The sequence below is a fragment of the Rhamphochromis longiceps genome, linkage group LG23 (genome assembly GCF_057381845.1).
Source record: "Rhamphochromis longiceps isolate RC_006_pf linkage group LG23, R_longiceps_female_GT1.1, whole genome shotgun sequence".
Taxonomy (NCBI): domain Eukaryota; kingdom Metazoa; phylum Chordata; class Actinopteri; order Cichliformes; family Cichlidae; genus Rhamphochromis; species Rhamphochromis longiceps.
In genome coordinates, this window is record NC_140578.1 from 2,831,251 (window position 1) to 2,847,941 (window position 16,691).

The following is a 16,691-nucleotide window of genomic DNA, read 5'->3' on the forward strand; positions in this document are numbered from 1 at the left end:
TGGGGGAAAATAGACACAGAAGAAACAATTGCAGAATTTTGAGCTCCATCGTTATAAAGTCGGCAAATTTCATTTCACAAATATGTGGATCATGCTACAACCAAAAAAGCACACAGGTCACCTATTTACTATATGAGAAAAAAAAAAAAGTAAACGCAAAATAAAAAAAAAAAAAAAACTATATGCGAAAACAGGTGTGGCCACAAAAACAGAAGCAGAAACTGAAAATGTCACGAGTTTATAAATGATTCTCTTTTTAAGCTGCCACAGAAGGTGTCTCATCTGGGAAGCTATTGATTTCATCAAGCAGAAGGTACTTTATTTCAAATCTTTTCCATGCTGTTTTTTACTCATGGAGAAAAATCTATTGTAACATGTCACTAAAGTCATCTACTTATTTTTATTTTGTAGGTAGTGGTCTGACAGAAAAGAATATGTCAACTAATTCCAGCCAAGATCCATTAAACAGCACTTATGACTATTACTACGAGGATGAAATCTGTGATAAGAGTGGAGTGGTGACATTTGGATCCTTTGCCATTCCGATTTTCTTCTCTGTTGTGATCACACTGAGCCTGACAGGAAACATTCTTGTCCTCATAATCCTGGCTTTGTATGAAAATCTTAAATCTCTGACCAACATTTTCATCCTCAACTTGGCCATCTCTGACCTCGTCTTCACCGTCGGTCTTCCTTTCTGGGCCATTTACCACGTCCAGGGATGGGTGTTTTCTGAAATTCTCTGCAAAGTTGTGACTTTTATCTTCTTCACTGGGTTTTACAGCAGCATTCTCTTCCTGACCATCATGACCATCTACAGATACCTGGCTGTGGTCCATCCTCTGTCTGATCTCAGCACACCGAAACACTCCACCGGGGTGTTTCTGTCTGTCCTGATTTGGATAATCAGCACTGGAGCAGCCATGCCCTCCCTCCTCTTCAGCTCGATCACCAAGGTCCACCACAAAGATAAAGAGTCACAGGGCTGTGAATATAATCATCCCATGTGGGAAACTGTTGGTGTCATCCAACAGAATGGTTTCTTCCTAGTTGCTTTTGTAGTCATGGCTTTTTGCTACATTCAAATACTAGAAAGAATCACAAGAACAAGATCTCACACGAAGAACAGAGCAGTCAAGTTGGTATTCTGTATAGTTACTGTGTTCTTCATTGGCTGGGTGCCGTACAATGTTGTAATCTTTTTGAGGGCCTTGCCTGCTCATGTGGTCCCGTCATTAATTGAATGTAAAGCAAGCACCCAGCTTGACTATGCATTTTACGTGTGCAGGCTCATTGCTTTCTCCCACTGTTGCCTCAACCCCGTTTTTTATGCATTTGTTGGTGTGAAGTTTAGGAGTCATTTAAAGTTAATGCTACATCGATTCATCCGACGACAAAGTCCAGTCGAGGAACAACAGGTTAGAATGCAAAACTTAGTCTCACATGGATCAATGTACTAGCTGCCCAGTTCATTTTCTTGCATTCACTGTAATATAACTGATTATATAATTATAAGTCCAGTGTGCATTTCACAAAATTCATTGAATCTACAGAAGAGAGGAACTTTGTTTTATACAGCACGGCACATAGCAAGCTGTACTTGTGTGTCCATCTGTGTTAACATTTCGTAACATTTCATTATAGCATACAGTACTTGGATAGTTACCTAAATGTGTTTTTTTTTTATGTAAAATAAATTTAGTCAAACAGATGTTGCATTTAATACTCCAATACTGAATGCATGCAATAACTCTTTGTATAGAACAAGCTAATGCAGTTGATTAGTTTAAAACCCTTGTGCTGTAATGTTGGCAAAAATCCTTGTATATAATAATAGTAAAGTGATCAGCAGGTAAATATCAGCAGGTATTTTACATGCAAATTTGTGCATAATTACAATAATCATTATGTCAGAAAATCATGTCATATAGAAACTACAGACAAAGTCAGTCGATTCGTGTTTTAAGGGGTTTTTATGCAATTAATACAAATACCAGTGACCATTTTAATTAACCACCCTGTTTTTCTTTCTTTACACGTCTCTATCAAACAGTAGAGTCGTGCGATATTATTTTGGGGCGATAATTTGAGGAAGCCAAGCAAGACCTACACGTATGTTGTTATCTAACTGATGCACTGTCACACAGTGTGCTCCCTCTCATAGTGAATAAAAAAAAGAAAGATTTCTAACACAGTCAGGGAATTTTTACATTTCTAACATTAAGGACCTCTGAGTTACATGTATTAAATCACAAACTCAGTTTTAATTATCTGATATACAAAAGTCCTGTTCATGTTTCATTATCATTCAAAACTAAATCAGCTGTTTAGTCCCAACACAACAGACTGAAAACAGCACAGATCTTGCAGAGGCTCCAAACAACCACAGTCTAAACAGCTATCATATGATTGCTTCTCTGCTGTGCTCTATTCCTGTGTAGTAACAACCACATAAAAACTGTTACTTCTGACACATGTAGCTAAATCCTGCAAGGCATCTTCAGTGTTTACTCTCCTTTTCAATGCTACAGTATGAAAAATGCACACATATATGCATGAGAAAAATTGTATCTGTATAATAAGATCTGAGTATAATCCCATATTCTAGGATTAGTTTTTCACTTGGCTTCTTCAAAACCTAACCCCCGACTACTACACTGCTATCAAATGGTTTCATTTCACTTCACTTCATATATTCATTTCACTATATTAACAATAGCAAATAGTTTTCTGTGTGGGATTTTTAGGGGTTTTTTTGTGTTTGTTTGTTTATTTTTTATTTAGCACCTCTAGTGTTTTAGTGGTTAAAACCTTTGCTTAGCAGCCATAAAAATTCAGATTCACAAATCCCTCTGGGACTGTGTCAAGAAAGCTTCTGGTGTAAAACTCTGCCAAATCAAACAAATGGACCTACCAGCTGTGGTGACCACCTGGGGCAAAGGAGCAAATAAAAGCTGTTGTACATAGTTGTTAGTTAGCGATTGTTGTTTTTTTGTTGTTGTTGTTGTTTTTTAATAATAATAATACTTTTGTCAAAGAGTTGATCAGCTGAACATTTGGACAGTTCTGTGTGTATTAAGTATTAACAGCCAAAGTATATTTTTTGTTAATTTTTTTAATGTGTATCTATTAAAGACAAGCAAAATGCATGTTTGTGAGACTCTTCTTTCTACTTGACAGATAAAACTTTAGTTATGTCACATAAACTTCTATAGATTGTCATGAACTAGCTGTGTGCAGGCAGGAGAAGGACCCAAATGCAAAACTCATGGAAACCGTACGTGAACTCAAAAACACAGTTTTATTGCTGGGAAAAAGGCAAAATGCTACAAAAACTAAACTGGGAAAATACTAATGGTAAGAAAACAGGGAGTGTCACACAGCTAAGAGGGAGGACGCGCCACGGAACTGAGGGAGATGCGGATATAAATACACAGAAAGATAACGAGGGAGTGAGAACGCACGACGAAAACAGCTGACACTAGTAACCATAACAAGACCGGGGAAACCAGACTGAACAGAATGAACATGAAAACACGGGACCTTCACAATAAAACAGGAAACATGATGCGGGAGTGGAGAAGAGGCTGATGAGAGGGAGAGAGCGAGGGAAACATGGATGGAATAAAACAAGGAGGGGGAACAGGGCACAAGGACTTACACTTCTATATAAACACAGACACACAGAGGGCAGCAACACAGGGGGAAATCTAATAAACAAAATCTAAACAGAATAACCTAGACTCTAAAGAATTAACCTTTAGAACAACGAGTGGACTTAAACATAATATAAAATTACAAGAAACACAGCAAAACTCAAACACTGGGTCAAAATACCCAGGACCATGACATAGATATTTAAATAACAAGACATGGACTGAATGTCAGATTAAAGTATTTTTTAAAATAACCTATTAAATAGTACTCCATAATATGCAGTGTGATGTAATGTGTGATTCGTTAATTTGCAGGTTGTGGATCTTCAGGTGGGAAGATACATCACATTAGAACATTCAGATTGCAAATCTGAACTTGCAAAGAAACTGGACTGTCCATTAATGACTGTTATAGAGCCGAATCAATATCAAGATCAAAACAAGTCACAGTCATGCTTTCAAAATAAAAAAATGAATATTTTTTTGCTATGGCCCTGTGCTCAAGTTTTACTGCAAAATAAAGAGCAACACTACGTTTACATGTATTGTAATAGAAAACACTGTTATATTGCTAAAAACAATGTTTGGGGTATTTTTACCACACAGTATTTTATATCATCTACGAAGGGTTCCTATTAACTTTAAACAGACGGATTTTTTTTACTTTATGTATTTAATATCTTATTTTATAATCTCTAATTATTTATACACTGAATGTTCAATTTTATTTATACAGTGTCAAATCACAAAAACAGTTGTCTTAATGCGCTTTATATATATATATATATATATATATATATATATATATATATATATATATATATATATATATATATATATATATATATATTTATAAGTGACTTATGTATGTATGTATGTATATATATGTATATATTGTACTATTCTTAGTTAGCGTATTGTCTGTCTTGTCTTAATGTTGGTTTAAAATGGAGCACTGTAACAAAAAATAATTTCCCCCAGGGATCAATAAAGTATTCTGATTCTGATTCTGATTCTGATATCGTAGGTAGAGCCTACAATAATACAATGGCCTTAAACACCATACAAAGTTTAAGGATCATTTTCCAATTCTGTTAATGTAATAGCCTTGTATTTTACTTGCGTAATTAACGTAAAAATTGTTGGTTTGCCCATCATGTAAACTAAGGATTATTAGCAATGTGGCTTATATGATGATCATTCATTGAACGCTTCATTTAAGTAAATCTAAAAAGGCAGTACAAATCCTGAAGTCTTGAATTTTCTCGTGTTTCTTACTAATGCCTCTCAAACTGTGTTATCTTTGACATTTTCAAAATGTTAATTAATTAATTAAAAGATACAAAACAGGGGTTGAGTAGTATGTCTCACCGTATCCATGGCAACATTATGCCTCTTTGTTTTTTGTACGTGACATCGAAATATACCGAAGCAAAAATAAAACCAAAGCCACAAATATTCAGTGTTCAGCTTTGGGTGTATTAAGTTAAAACAGACATTGGTTATGCATTCTTTTTTATCAAACACTTTGTGTTGCAGAATAGAAAAAAAGATAGATCACTGATTTTCATGTCTAGTTGGTGGAATTAATATCAACTGTCAGCTGGTTTTCCTACTTTTGCTGATGTGGCCTCCATCTTATTTTTTGGATTTGAGGTTGTTTGTTAGTTTTTCCAATGCTTAACTTGCATTATAAAGTCAAAACTGTGCAAAACTCTCCAGAAACCCCTCATTTCTTTATATTTTATTTCAAGGAGCCAGACTTTGTTTTTTTTTTTGTCTGTTAAGCCACTTAACTCTGACCTATGAGTCATCCAAGCATAAAAACAGCACCTCTGGGGGTAAATCAGCGCTTTCTCTACACATAACAAACAACTCAACAAGGAAGCTGGACTGGAAATCAGTGGCGACAGCTCGTATGCAGCGAAGAATGATTGGCAACGGCTTCATTTTTTAGCATAACAATGAACCTGAGGCACTAGACTACGACAGATACTGTCAAATCTGTCTTACTCATAGAAATACCACATGATGTGGCCCATTTCATCAGTGCCATAACAAAGTCTTTGTCTGAATTGGAAACATCTAAATAAAAGTGCTCTATGTCTATATGTTCAAATAATTACACTTTAACAGCCATTAAAGCAATTTAACATTAAGCAATACTAAAAAGTGTTTTAGCTCATTCACAAGCTATGACTCCTGACATTGCAGCTGCACCATCCTCCTCTTTAGAGCTACAGCACTTTACTCTCTTTTTTCCAAAGTGGCTGCCACCTCTCCTCTCTCTGGATCTGTCGCCTCTTCCTCTTCCCTCTCTGGTGTTGCTGCCCTCTGCTGTCCATTCATGCTGAAAGATTCTGGCATGAGTTTGATTTCCAGTTCTTTCATGCAAAACTCAGGTTTCCATCTGTCTTTAAACTCTTTGGTAATTTGAGAGATGTGTTGTTTAAAAGCTATCAAGTAAAAAGTCTTCCCATGTGAGTAAGATGTTAAAATAATTTAGAAAAGAAATTGAAAGCATATTCAGAGATTCATTGTGGATCAAAACATTCGTGGTTATCAATAGTTAAAGCATTTATGCTATTTTTCTCTTGCCATGTTCTTTCAAGGCCAAAGAAGTAGGAAGTATTTTTTTCTCTGTGTGTTCAATTCATTGAAGAAGTTATTTAATTCACCTGGAAGATTTTTTGGTTGTTTTCTTGTGTCTCTCAGTTCTTTTATCCTCTCTTCGACAGCAGGTCATTTGGATGAGAGACAAAACATTTCTCCAACTGAAAACACAACGTCCAGATGAACTGGATCAACTTATGGGATTTTGTTTTTTACCTGGATGATTGAGCGTGCATTGTTATTCTCTCTTTGTTTTTGACATCTTCTCTGTTGTATAGTAAGGTATAGTCTCTAAAAAAGCAGAAGATTTTTTTGTCTTTTTTGATTTTTTTTTATTGCTATAGATTTATAAATATTGGGATTGAAAGAAACATGAAGCATGTAGTGGACATCAGGTCTTGTTTGATCACAGAATGATGTAATGTAGGATTGTTTCCATTTGTGTCTGCATTTCTGGTAAAAAAAAAAAAAAAAAAACATAAAAATATTTTATTTAATTAAAATAGGTGAAGGAAAGCAACTGAACAAACATGTTTACTTAATTTTAAAACATAATTTTATCAAACAACTTCTCATAGCTTTTAAAAAACAAAAACAAACACCCTCCATCCAGCACACCTAATATAATGGTCACCTAAACCTGGGTTGTTAGGTCATGCCATCCACAGCACTAACAATGGTCATGGCTGGTATGACCAAGGTTGGGTGAGGATTTTAATCAGAACTGTGGAAGTGTCGTCATACTTAGTGCTGTCAGGAGGTGACGTGGAGGAGTGACACGTCATTCGTGCAAGAAGGTGAAAGGTCAGAGGAGCTGAAGCAGGGCCGTGGCAAAATGACGGCACCCAGTGTCCATTATGGTTAAAAATTAATGCGTAAGCTAGGACTCTGAAGTTGTGGGATTTGGTTTCTCAACTGCCACCGGCCTGTGAAGGGACTCTTTCCACGGTCTCAGCAGAATGAGGCAGTCTTATTACATTTTCTTTAAGAGCTTTTTTATTTCTTTCTTTTCCTCATTAGAGACACCAACAGCAAAAGAACAAAGGATATTTAATTAGATCAATGGAGTCTTCTGTTGATATAAACACAGATGTCATATTCTTGTTATTTTTGATGCTGTTTTATATAATTGCTAAAATCTGTATCAAAACAACTCAAAATTTTAATCACCCAATTCCACAACAGGTTTGATTAACATCAAGGACCCAGGACGCTTTGTGACAGTTTTACTACATCACATTCTTCTTCAAAATGCATTTATGGAAAAAGACTAATTTAAAATTGTTAATGAAACGTTTTGTAATCATGAGATGAGTTAGTTCAAGTTGTGATATCTAGATAATCATAATTAGGTATGTGGATATAACTGCATAAAAAACAGTCACTATGATCAAGAAATAAATAAATATACTTATTACACATGCCCTGGGGTTCTTGATCAAGTTATGTGGCTGCCTCTGGTTTGCGTGCTCTGACTTTTTTTTTTTCTAAACCCCGGTTGTCTGTTTTCTGTTTGATGTAATCAGAGGACCAGCTGTTTTAGATGTGGGAGCATTGGCCTATTTTCAGGTTTCATAAAGCTATATAACCTATAAACCTATTACTTTGCAATAAATAAATGAAAACATAAACTCAGTCTCAGTATCGTCCATCCATCCATTCGCTTCCGCTTATCCTTTTCAGGGTCGCTGGAGCCTATCCCAGCTGTCATAGGGCGAGAGGCGGGGTACACCCTAATTTACATTTGTTTTACCCTTTTCTGTGTATATTTCCAGATTGTGTGTAATACATACAGCCTTTCCAACACCAAAGCAGTTTACATGTAATTGTTTCTCAACACAATGTTCTTATATTTTTAGATGACTTTGGGAAAACTTACAACAGACAAATTAGAAAAGATTTTAAATAAGGACATGCTTTAAGTTACAGTCTCATCCAGCAGCCTATCCATTTCATCTAGTAGGAGGTACGTTCATGTTTCATCTCTACAGTAACGTTTTGTACTCATAAACAGAAATCTGTTGTAACATGTCACTTAAACAAACACTTGTGTTTATTTTCTAGGTTCCTGTGTGACAGAAATGGCAAAACCAGTCAATTTCAGCTATGATCCATCTAACTTCAGCTATTACGATTACCATGAGGATGAAATCTGTAATATGAGTGAAGTGATGAATTTTGGATCCATTGCCATTCCGATTTTCTTCTCTGTTGTGATCACACTGAGCCTGACAGGAAACATTCTTGTCCTCATAATCCTGGCTTTGTATGAAAATCTTAAATCTCTGACCAACATTTTCATCCTCAACTTGGCCGTCTCTTACCTCGTCTTCACCATCGGTCTTCCCTTCTGGGCCATTTACCACGTCAAGGGATGGGTGTTTTCTGAAATTCTCTGCAAAGTTGTGACTTTTATCTTCTTCACTGGGTTTTACAGCAGCATTCTCTTCCTGAAAAGAGCTCCCAAGCAGACAAAAAACAAACTAAAAACCAGCAATAAATAACTTAAACATAAACAATTACAAAGAAAGAACAATACAGTATCCACATCTGAACCAAAGAGTAAAACAGTGAAATGTGGATTATTAAATATTAGGTCTCTCTCCTCCAAGTCTCTGTTAGTACATGACTTAATAATTGATCAACAAATCGATTTACTCTGCCTTACAGAAACCTGGTTGCAGCAGGATGATTATGTTAGTTTAAATGAATCAACACCCCCGAGTCATTCTAACTACCAGAAATCACGAAGCACAGGCCGAGAGGGCGGTGTGGCAGCAATTTTTCACACCAGCCTATTAACCAAAGACCCAGACAGACTTTTAATTCATTTGAAAGCCTGATGCTTAGCCTCGTCCACCCCAGCTGTGAAACTCAGAAACCAGTCTTACTTGTTATCATCTATCGTCCACCTGGGCCTTACACAGAGTTTCTGTCTGATTTCTCAGACTTTTTATCTGATTTAGTTCTCAGCTCAGATAAAATAATTGTTGTGGGTGATTTTAACATCCATGTAGATGCTAAGAATGACAGCCTCAACGTGGCATTTAATCTGTTATTAGACTCAATTGGCTTCTCTCAAAATGTAAAAGAACCCACCCACCACTTTAATCACACTCTAGATCTTGTTTTAACATATGGCATAGAAACTGAACATTTAACAGTGTTTCCTGAAAACCCTCTCCTGTCCGATCATTTCCTGATAACATTTACATTTACAATAATTGATTACACAGCGGTGGAGAGTAGACTTTATCACAGTAGATGTCTTTCTGAAAGCGCTGTAACTAAGTTTAAGAATATAATCCACCCACTGTTATCATCTCCAATGCCCTGTACCAACATAGAGCAGAGCAGCTATCTGAACACTGCTCCAACAGAGGTCGATCATCTTGTTAATAATTTCATCTCCTCACTACGTACGACTCTGGATACTGTAGCTCCTGTGAAAACTAAGGTCTCAAATCAGAAGTACCTGACTCCGTGGTATAATTCTCAAACACGTACCCTAAAGCAGATGACTCGTAATCTGGAGAGGAAATGGCGTGTCACAAATTTAGAGGATCATCATTTAGCCTGGAGAAATAGTTTGCTGCTTTATAAGAAAGCCCTCCGCAAAGCCAGAACATCTTACTATTCATCACTGATTGAAGAAAATAAGAACAACCCCAGGTTTCTCTTCAGCACTGTAGCCAGGCTGACAAAAAGTCAGAGCTCTTGTGAGCCAACAATCCCTTTAACCTTAACTAGTAATGACTTCATGAACTTCTTCACAAATAAAATTTTTATCATTAGAGAAAAAATTACCAGTAATCATCCCACAGATGTAATATTATCTACAGCTACTCTTAGTACCATTGATGTTAAGTTAGACTCTTTTTCTCTAATTGATCTTTCTGAGTTAACTTCAATAATTTCTTCCTCCAAACCATCAACGTGTCTTTTAGACCCCATTCCTACAAAACTGCTCAAAGAAGTCCTGCCATTAATTAATGCTTCAATCTTAAATATGATCAACCTATCTCTAATGATCGGCTATGTACCACAGGCCTTCAAGCTGGCTGTAGTTAAACCTTTACTCAAAAAGCATCTCTAGACCCAGCAGTCTTAGCTAATTATAGGCCAATCTCCAACCTTCCTTTCATATCAAACATCCTTGAAAGAGTAGTTGTCAAACAGCTAACAGATCATCTGCAGAGGAATGGTTTATTTGAAGAGTTTCAGTCAGGTTTCAGAGCTCATCACAGCACAGAAACAGCTTTAGTGAAGGTTACAAATGATCTTCTTATGGCCTCTGACAGTGGACTCATCTCTGTGCTTGTCCTGCTAGACCTCAGTGCAGCGTTTGATACTGTTGACTATAATCGATTAGAGCGATTAGAACATGCTGTAGGTATTACAGGTACTGCACTGCAGTGGTTTGTATCATATCTATCTAATAGACTCCAGTTTGTGCATGTAAATGGAGAGTCCTCTTCACACACTGAGGTTAATTATGGAGTTCCACAGGGTTCAGTGCTAGGACCAATTCTGTTTACATTATACATGCTTCCCTTAGGCAGCATCATTAGAAGACATAGCATACATTTACACTGCTATGCAGATGACACCCAGCTCTATCTGTCCATGAAGCCAGATAACACACACCAATTAGTTAAACTGCAGGAATGTCTTAAAGACATAAAGACCTGGATGGCCGCTAACTTTCTGTTTCTTAATTCAGATCAAACTGAGGTTATTGTACTCGGCCCTGAAAATCTTAGAAATATGGTATCTAAGCAGATTCTTACTCTGGATGGCATTACCTTGGCCTCCAGTAACGCTGTGAGGAACCTTGGAGTCATTTTTGACCAGGACATGTCCTTCAATGCACATATTAAACAAATATGTAAGACTGCTTTCTTCCATTTGCGCAACATCTCTAAAGTTAGAAATATCCTGTCTCAGAGTGACGCTGAAAAACTAGTTCATGCATTTATTACTTCCAGGCTGGACGACTGTAATTCATTATTATCAGGAAGTCCAAAAAACTCCCTGAAAAGTCTTCAGTTAATCCAAAATGCTGCAGCAAGAGTCCTGACAGGGACTAGAAAGAGAGCAGATTTCTCCTGTTTTGGCTTCCCTTCATTGGCTTCCTGTTAAATCCAGAATTGAATTCAAAATCCTGCTCCTCACATACAAGGTCTTAAATAATCAGGCCCCATCTTATCTTAATGACCTTGTAGTACCATATCACCCTATTAGAGCACTTCGCTCTCGCTCTGCAGGCCTACTTGTTGTTCCTAGAGTATTTAAAAGCAGAGCCTTCAGTTTTCAGGCCCCTCTTCTGTGGAACCAGCTTCCAGTTTGGATTCAGGAGACAGACACTATCTCTACTTTCAAGATTAGGCTTAAAACTTTCCTTTTTGCTAAAGCATATAGTTAGGGCTGGACCAGGTGACCCTGAATCCTCCCTTAGTTATGCTGCAATAGATGTAGGCTGCCGGGGATTCCCATGATGCATTGCGTTTTTCCTTTCCAGTCACCTTTCTCACTATAAGTTAATAGTTCTCTCTGCATTGAACACATTTTAATGACCAAATGAGCAGGGTGTTGCCTGCTCATTTGTTTTCTTGCATGTATTGGTTTTTTGTTTTTTCCCAACATGTGCCTTTAGTAAAAATTTCTTACATTAAAAGAAGATGGAAATGGCCTCCCATCTCATTGTACATAGCAACTTGCATTTGAAGTATGCGTGAAGTAAAATAATTTATTTGAAAATAATAAAGCATACCTCAAACATGCATTGTGAAAAATGTCAAAACCTTTTTGTTGTTTTTATTTATAGCCTGTACCACATTTAATGGCAAATGTTGATCCAAACTGCATTAGAAACAGGCTTATTTACAATATAACAAAACAGTTTCAAAATACACAAAAACTAGTTGTATTAACTAATTATTGCTAAAAATAAAAGTCATTTGGTGGTCATTAAAATGTGTTCAGTGTTTGCAAATTGAGGATGATTAATTTCATAAATCGAAAAACTACCAAAAACTCCATATGGGAAGACAAAGCAGCACCACCATATATGCCTAATTTTTCATACAAGAAAATTTGATTTTATCATCATTTTGGATTGGAGGCAAAGCTGGTGTGGCCATGAGAATCAAACTAGCAGTGATGGGCAAAGAGAGACTTTGTGAAACAACGAAACATTTAAAGCTAAAGTTGTATCCAGGTTTCCCAAATATCTGAAATCAATTTCCACAGTGACACCTACTGGCCAGTTTTGCTGTGTGAAGCAATGACACACACAAGCTAAGTCAAAGTCAAAGTAAACTTTATTGTCATCTCTGCTGTATCCAGTGCAGCATACAGAGAGACGAGATGACGAGCCTCCGGTTACATCAGTGCAAAACAAGCTAGATATAAAAAAAAAAGAGAAGAAAATAATAAATATACGCTTAAGAGTTACAATTAGAATTTTCAGTTTACACAGGTGTGGTTTTTAAGCGTTGCATAATTCTAAAGAGGGCTAACCCCCCCCCCCCCCCCCCCCCCAAAAAAAAAAAAAACCCAACAAAAAAAAACCAGGCTTTAAATAATAACGATTGACAGATGTTTTGGAGAAGCACCAAACAATGAGACTGTTAAAGAAAACGAACTGTGACTGTAATGAAAATGTGCATCAGAAATACTATTTTCTCCCGCTATTAGAGGCTGTTTCAGTCGCTTAGTAATTCAGTTGCACAAACACTGCTATATGTTTTGTGATAGAAAAAAAAACAGTATTTCAGCTGTTAACTCCCGAACTTTGCAATCCTCAAAGAAATGGTTAACTGAAGCTTTCTGGTAGTTTCGTTAGGTTTGTTCCTCACACTGTTAAATAAAACTAGAAGCTGCCCTGTTGTTTTATTTTTTTGGTTTTATTGGTTTGGTCACAGTTTCTTCAAAGATAAATATTTAAATAGACAAGACTACATTTGCTTTCCTTCTAAATAACTAAAAGATCCGTTTCATTATGTTATGGTATGCTTATTCTGACCAATTACAACAGTCCATTTCACACTGGTCAATTCCTTTTTAAATCTGAATGGTGCAGAAGTGGCTCATCGGAGGATAAAGAAGCCTCCCCTCACTTTATTTGTCATTTCTGTTGCCGCGGATGCTGTACCAGACTCAGTCTGAGTTTCAGGTTTTGATTTCACCTACCTTTGTTTGTGAGATATTTACAACACATGTGTCAGTGACAATTAAAAAAGGAGGTGTATGTGAAGGTTAATGTGTCTTTTCTTGTATTGTCTTTAGGCTTTCACACTTTTTTCCAACAGTTTCTGGCTCAAGATGAAGTCGCTTAATGCAGCAAAATATTTTATATTTTCTGTTGAAAGTCGAGAAAAAGAGAATAGATGGGATAAAGAGCTGAAAATGATTTCCTGCTTTATTTTTGCTCTTTGAAAGCACAGCAGGTTTCTATTACAGTAACTTAATGAATGTGCCGCTCTCGCTCTCTCCGCTGATCTGAGTTCGTTCCGCTCACCCAGCAGTTCGCCTCTTTTTCTCATTTGTACTAATTTGTGTAATTAAGTGGGCGGAAAGTCCACACTAGTTTTCACAACACGGCAAAAATGATAACGACACAGTTATTTACCCTTATGCATGCGCGTGTGCAAACAGTTGAGATGGTATTAAAACGTGAATTCAGTCATTCATGTCAAGGTAAGTCATCTGCTGAAAGCCTGGGTAAACGCACCAAAATCTGCGTTTAGCACCACGTCGCCACACGGTCACGTGATGCGGGTGTTTGACTCACACTTGGAAGTAGTGTTTAGAAACATCGGCGCTTAAGTAGCTCGACACACTGCAGAAACGTCAGCATCGAGTGTCTCATCCCAACGTACTACTGCAAAAAATAAATAAATACATAATAAAATAACCGCAGAAGTCGTTTCAACCAACAGACGTTTGGCATTTCATCAAGCAAGAGGTACGTTATTTATTTATTGTCTTTACAATACTCTTTTGTATTTATAAAGAGAAATCCATTGCAACGTGTCATTAAAGTCATACCCTTGTCTCCTAGATTCCTGTGTGACAGAAATGGCAAATCCAGCCAATTTAACCTATGGTAACTTCAGCTATGACTATTACTACGAGGATGAAATCTGTGATAAGAGTGGAGTGGTGATATTTGGATCCTTTGCCATTCCGATTTTCTCTGTTGTGATCACACTGAGCCTGGTCGGGAACATTCTTGTCCTCATAATCCTGGCTTTGTATGAAAAACTTAAATCTCTGACCAACATTTTCATCCTCAACTTGGCCATCTCTGACCTCGTCTTCACCATCGGTCTTCCTTTCTGGGCCATTTACCACGTCCAGGGATGGGTGTTTTCTGAAATTCTCTGCAAAGTTGTGACTTTTAGCTTCTTCACTGGGTTTTACAGCAGCATTCTCTTCCTGACCATCATGACCATCTACAGATACCTGGCTGTGGTCCATCCTCTGTCTGACCTCAGCACACCGAAACACTCCATCGGGGTGTTTCTGTCTGTCCTGATTTGGATAATCAGCACTGGAGCAGCCATGCCCTCCCTCCTCTTCAGCTCAATCACCAAGGTCCACCACAAAGATAAAGAGTCACAGGGCTGTGAATATATTGATCCACTGTGGGAAACCATTGGTGTCATCCAACAGAATGGTTTCTTCCTAGTTGCTTTTGCAGTCATGACTTTTTGCTTCATAATAATTGTGAGAATCACAAGAACAAGATCTCACACAAGCAACAAAGCAGTCAAATTAGTCTTCTGCAGAGTTGCTCTATTCTTCAGTGCCTGGGTGCCGTACAATGTTGTAATCTTTTTGAGGGTCTTGCCTGCTCATGTGGTCCCGTCATTAGTTGAATGTGAAGCAAGCACCCAGCTTGACTATGCATTCTATGCTTGCAGGCTCATTGCTTTCTCCCACTGTTGCCTGAATCCCATCTGTTATGCATTTGTTGATGTGAAGTTTAGGAGTCATTTAAAGTTATTGCAGGTTAGAATGGAAAACCTCATATCACGTAGAACAATGTACTAGCTACTCAGTTGATTTTCTTGCATATGTTATTTGCCCTGTTAATTGTTTTTCTCTCCCAGTGTGCCTTTAGTAAAATTGCATATCTCATATCAAATTTATCTAATTACAAAAAAAAAATAGGAACTGCTCCATGTGTCATATGTTGCACCCGGCAATCAATTTCAAGGCTTTTATCGTGTGTGTGTGTGCGTGTGTCACACAGTGTGAAGTAATTATTTGTCCCTGTGTTGTTTTTATGATGTGGGGTTTATTAGTAAACTTAGTTATTGCATTTTGTATCCTTGTGTTTTGTTTCTTAGTGAAATTTCCGACTCATATCTCCCCAGTTAAGACAATGAGGTGCAGTTGCCCAGAAACTTTTTATATGACCGATGGTCATGTAGAAACATCTTTTCTGTAAAAAACAAAAAACAAAAACCGTTTGAATAGACATTATATAAAGTGAAAAACAATAATCTGCTGGAATACAATGAAAAGCACACAACAATTGGACAGAAAGGGACATGAATCGCTGTGTGACAGGCAGGAGATTGGACCCAAATGCTGGACTCATGGACAATGAAGGAGTGAACTAAAGAAGGCAGCTTTATTGAGGCTGCAAAAACTCAAGGGATGTAGTAGCAGCTTTGAAACTGAATCTCAGGCCATGACGGGACTAAAATACACAGTGGGGTGATCAAACAGGACACAGAAAGGAAACACAGCTGGGACTAATTGCACAGGATGAGACAAGGGAAGCAACACAGAATACAGACACGTACCTTCAAAGTAAAACAGGAAGCACACCAACAGAACTTACAGACTCAGAGACCCGATACTGACACAGTACACAGGGAACACAAGGACAGGGATAACTTCAGTGCAGGCACAGAGACACAGACACTAAACAGAGGGAGCACAGAAACCAGAACCTAAGTAATAGCAATTCCGAATAAGAATTTATCCATAACATAAGACACTCTTAATCCAAACAAAAACACTGATTCAACAGACTCAGGACCATGACACAAAGTTAGGTTGAGTCAACATTAGCTTTTCATTTGGTATTGTTATAATTTGTGATCTCATACTAATTTACCATGAAACAGTTTACGTTATTTCATGTTTAACCAATATAATTCTTTATTTTAATCATATATTTGTTTTTATCATATATATATACATAATATATTCTGTTATTATATCTGCTAAACCACTATCCACAAATATCTGTATTTTCTCAGTATTACAAAATTGTAAGACCATGGCCAAAATATCCTTTAGCTTGATGAGCTGAATCTCAGAGTCTAGGAAAAGTCAATATAATAGCACTGAAGTGGAAGTGATCTCAGCACTTTGTGGAGTCAAGTACGCATCCCTTTC

General features: G+C 37.2%; 2 protein-coding genes across 2 annotated transcripts; both read left to right on the forward strand.

Annotated features, from left to right (window-relative positions):
* Positions 1-267: 267 nt before the first annotated feature.
* xcr1a.1 (chemokine (C motif) receptor 1a, duplicate 1) lies at positions 268-1,705 on the forward strand. The gene is made up of 2 exons (XM_085398422.1): positions 268-313; positions 412-1,705. The coding sequence occupies exon 2, from the start codon at positions 435-437 to the stop codon at positions 1,458-1,460; it is 1,026 nt and encodes a 341-aa protein (XP_085254548.1). The 5' UTR covers positions 268-313; positions 412-434; the 3' UTR covers positions 1,461-1,705.
* Positions 1,706-14,100: 12,395 nt separating this feature from the next.
* On the forward strand, positions 14,101-15,568 carry LOC146640973 (chemokine XC receptor 1-like). Its single transcript, XM_085398478.1, has 2 exons — positions 14,101-14,238; positions 14,335-15,568. Exon 2 carries the CDS (start codon positions 14,352-14,354, stop codon positions 15,327-15,329), a length of 978 nt encoding a protein of 325 aa, XP_085254604.1. The 5' UTR covers positions 14,101-14,238; positions 14,335-14,351; the 3' UTR covers positions 15,330-15,568.
* Positions 15,569-16,691: the final 1,123 nt, after the last annotated feature.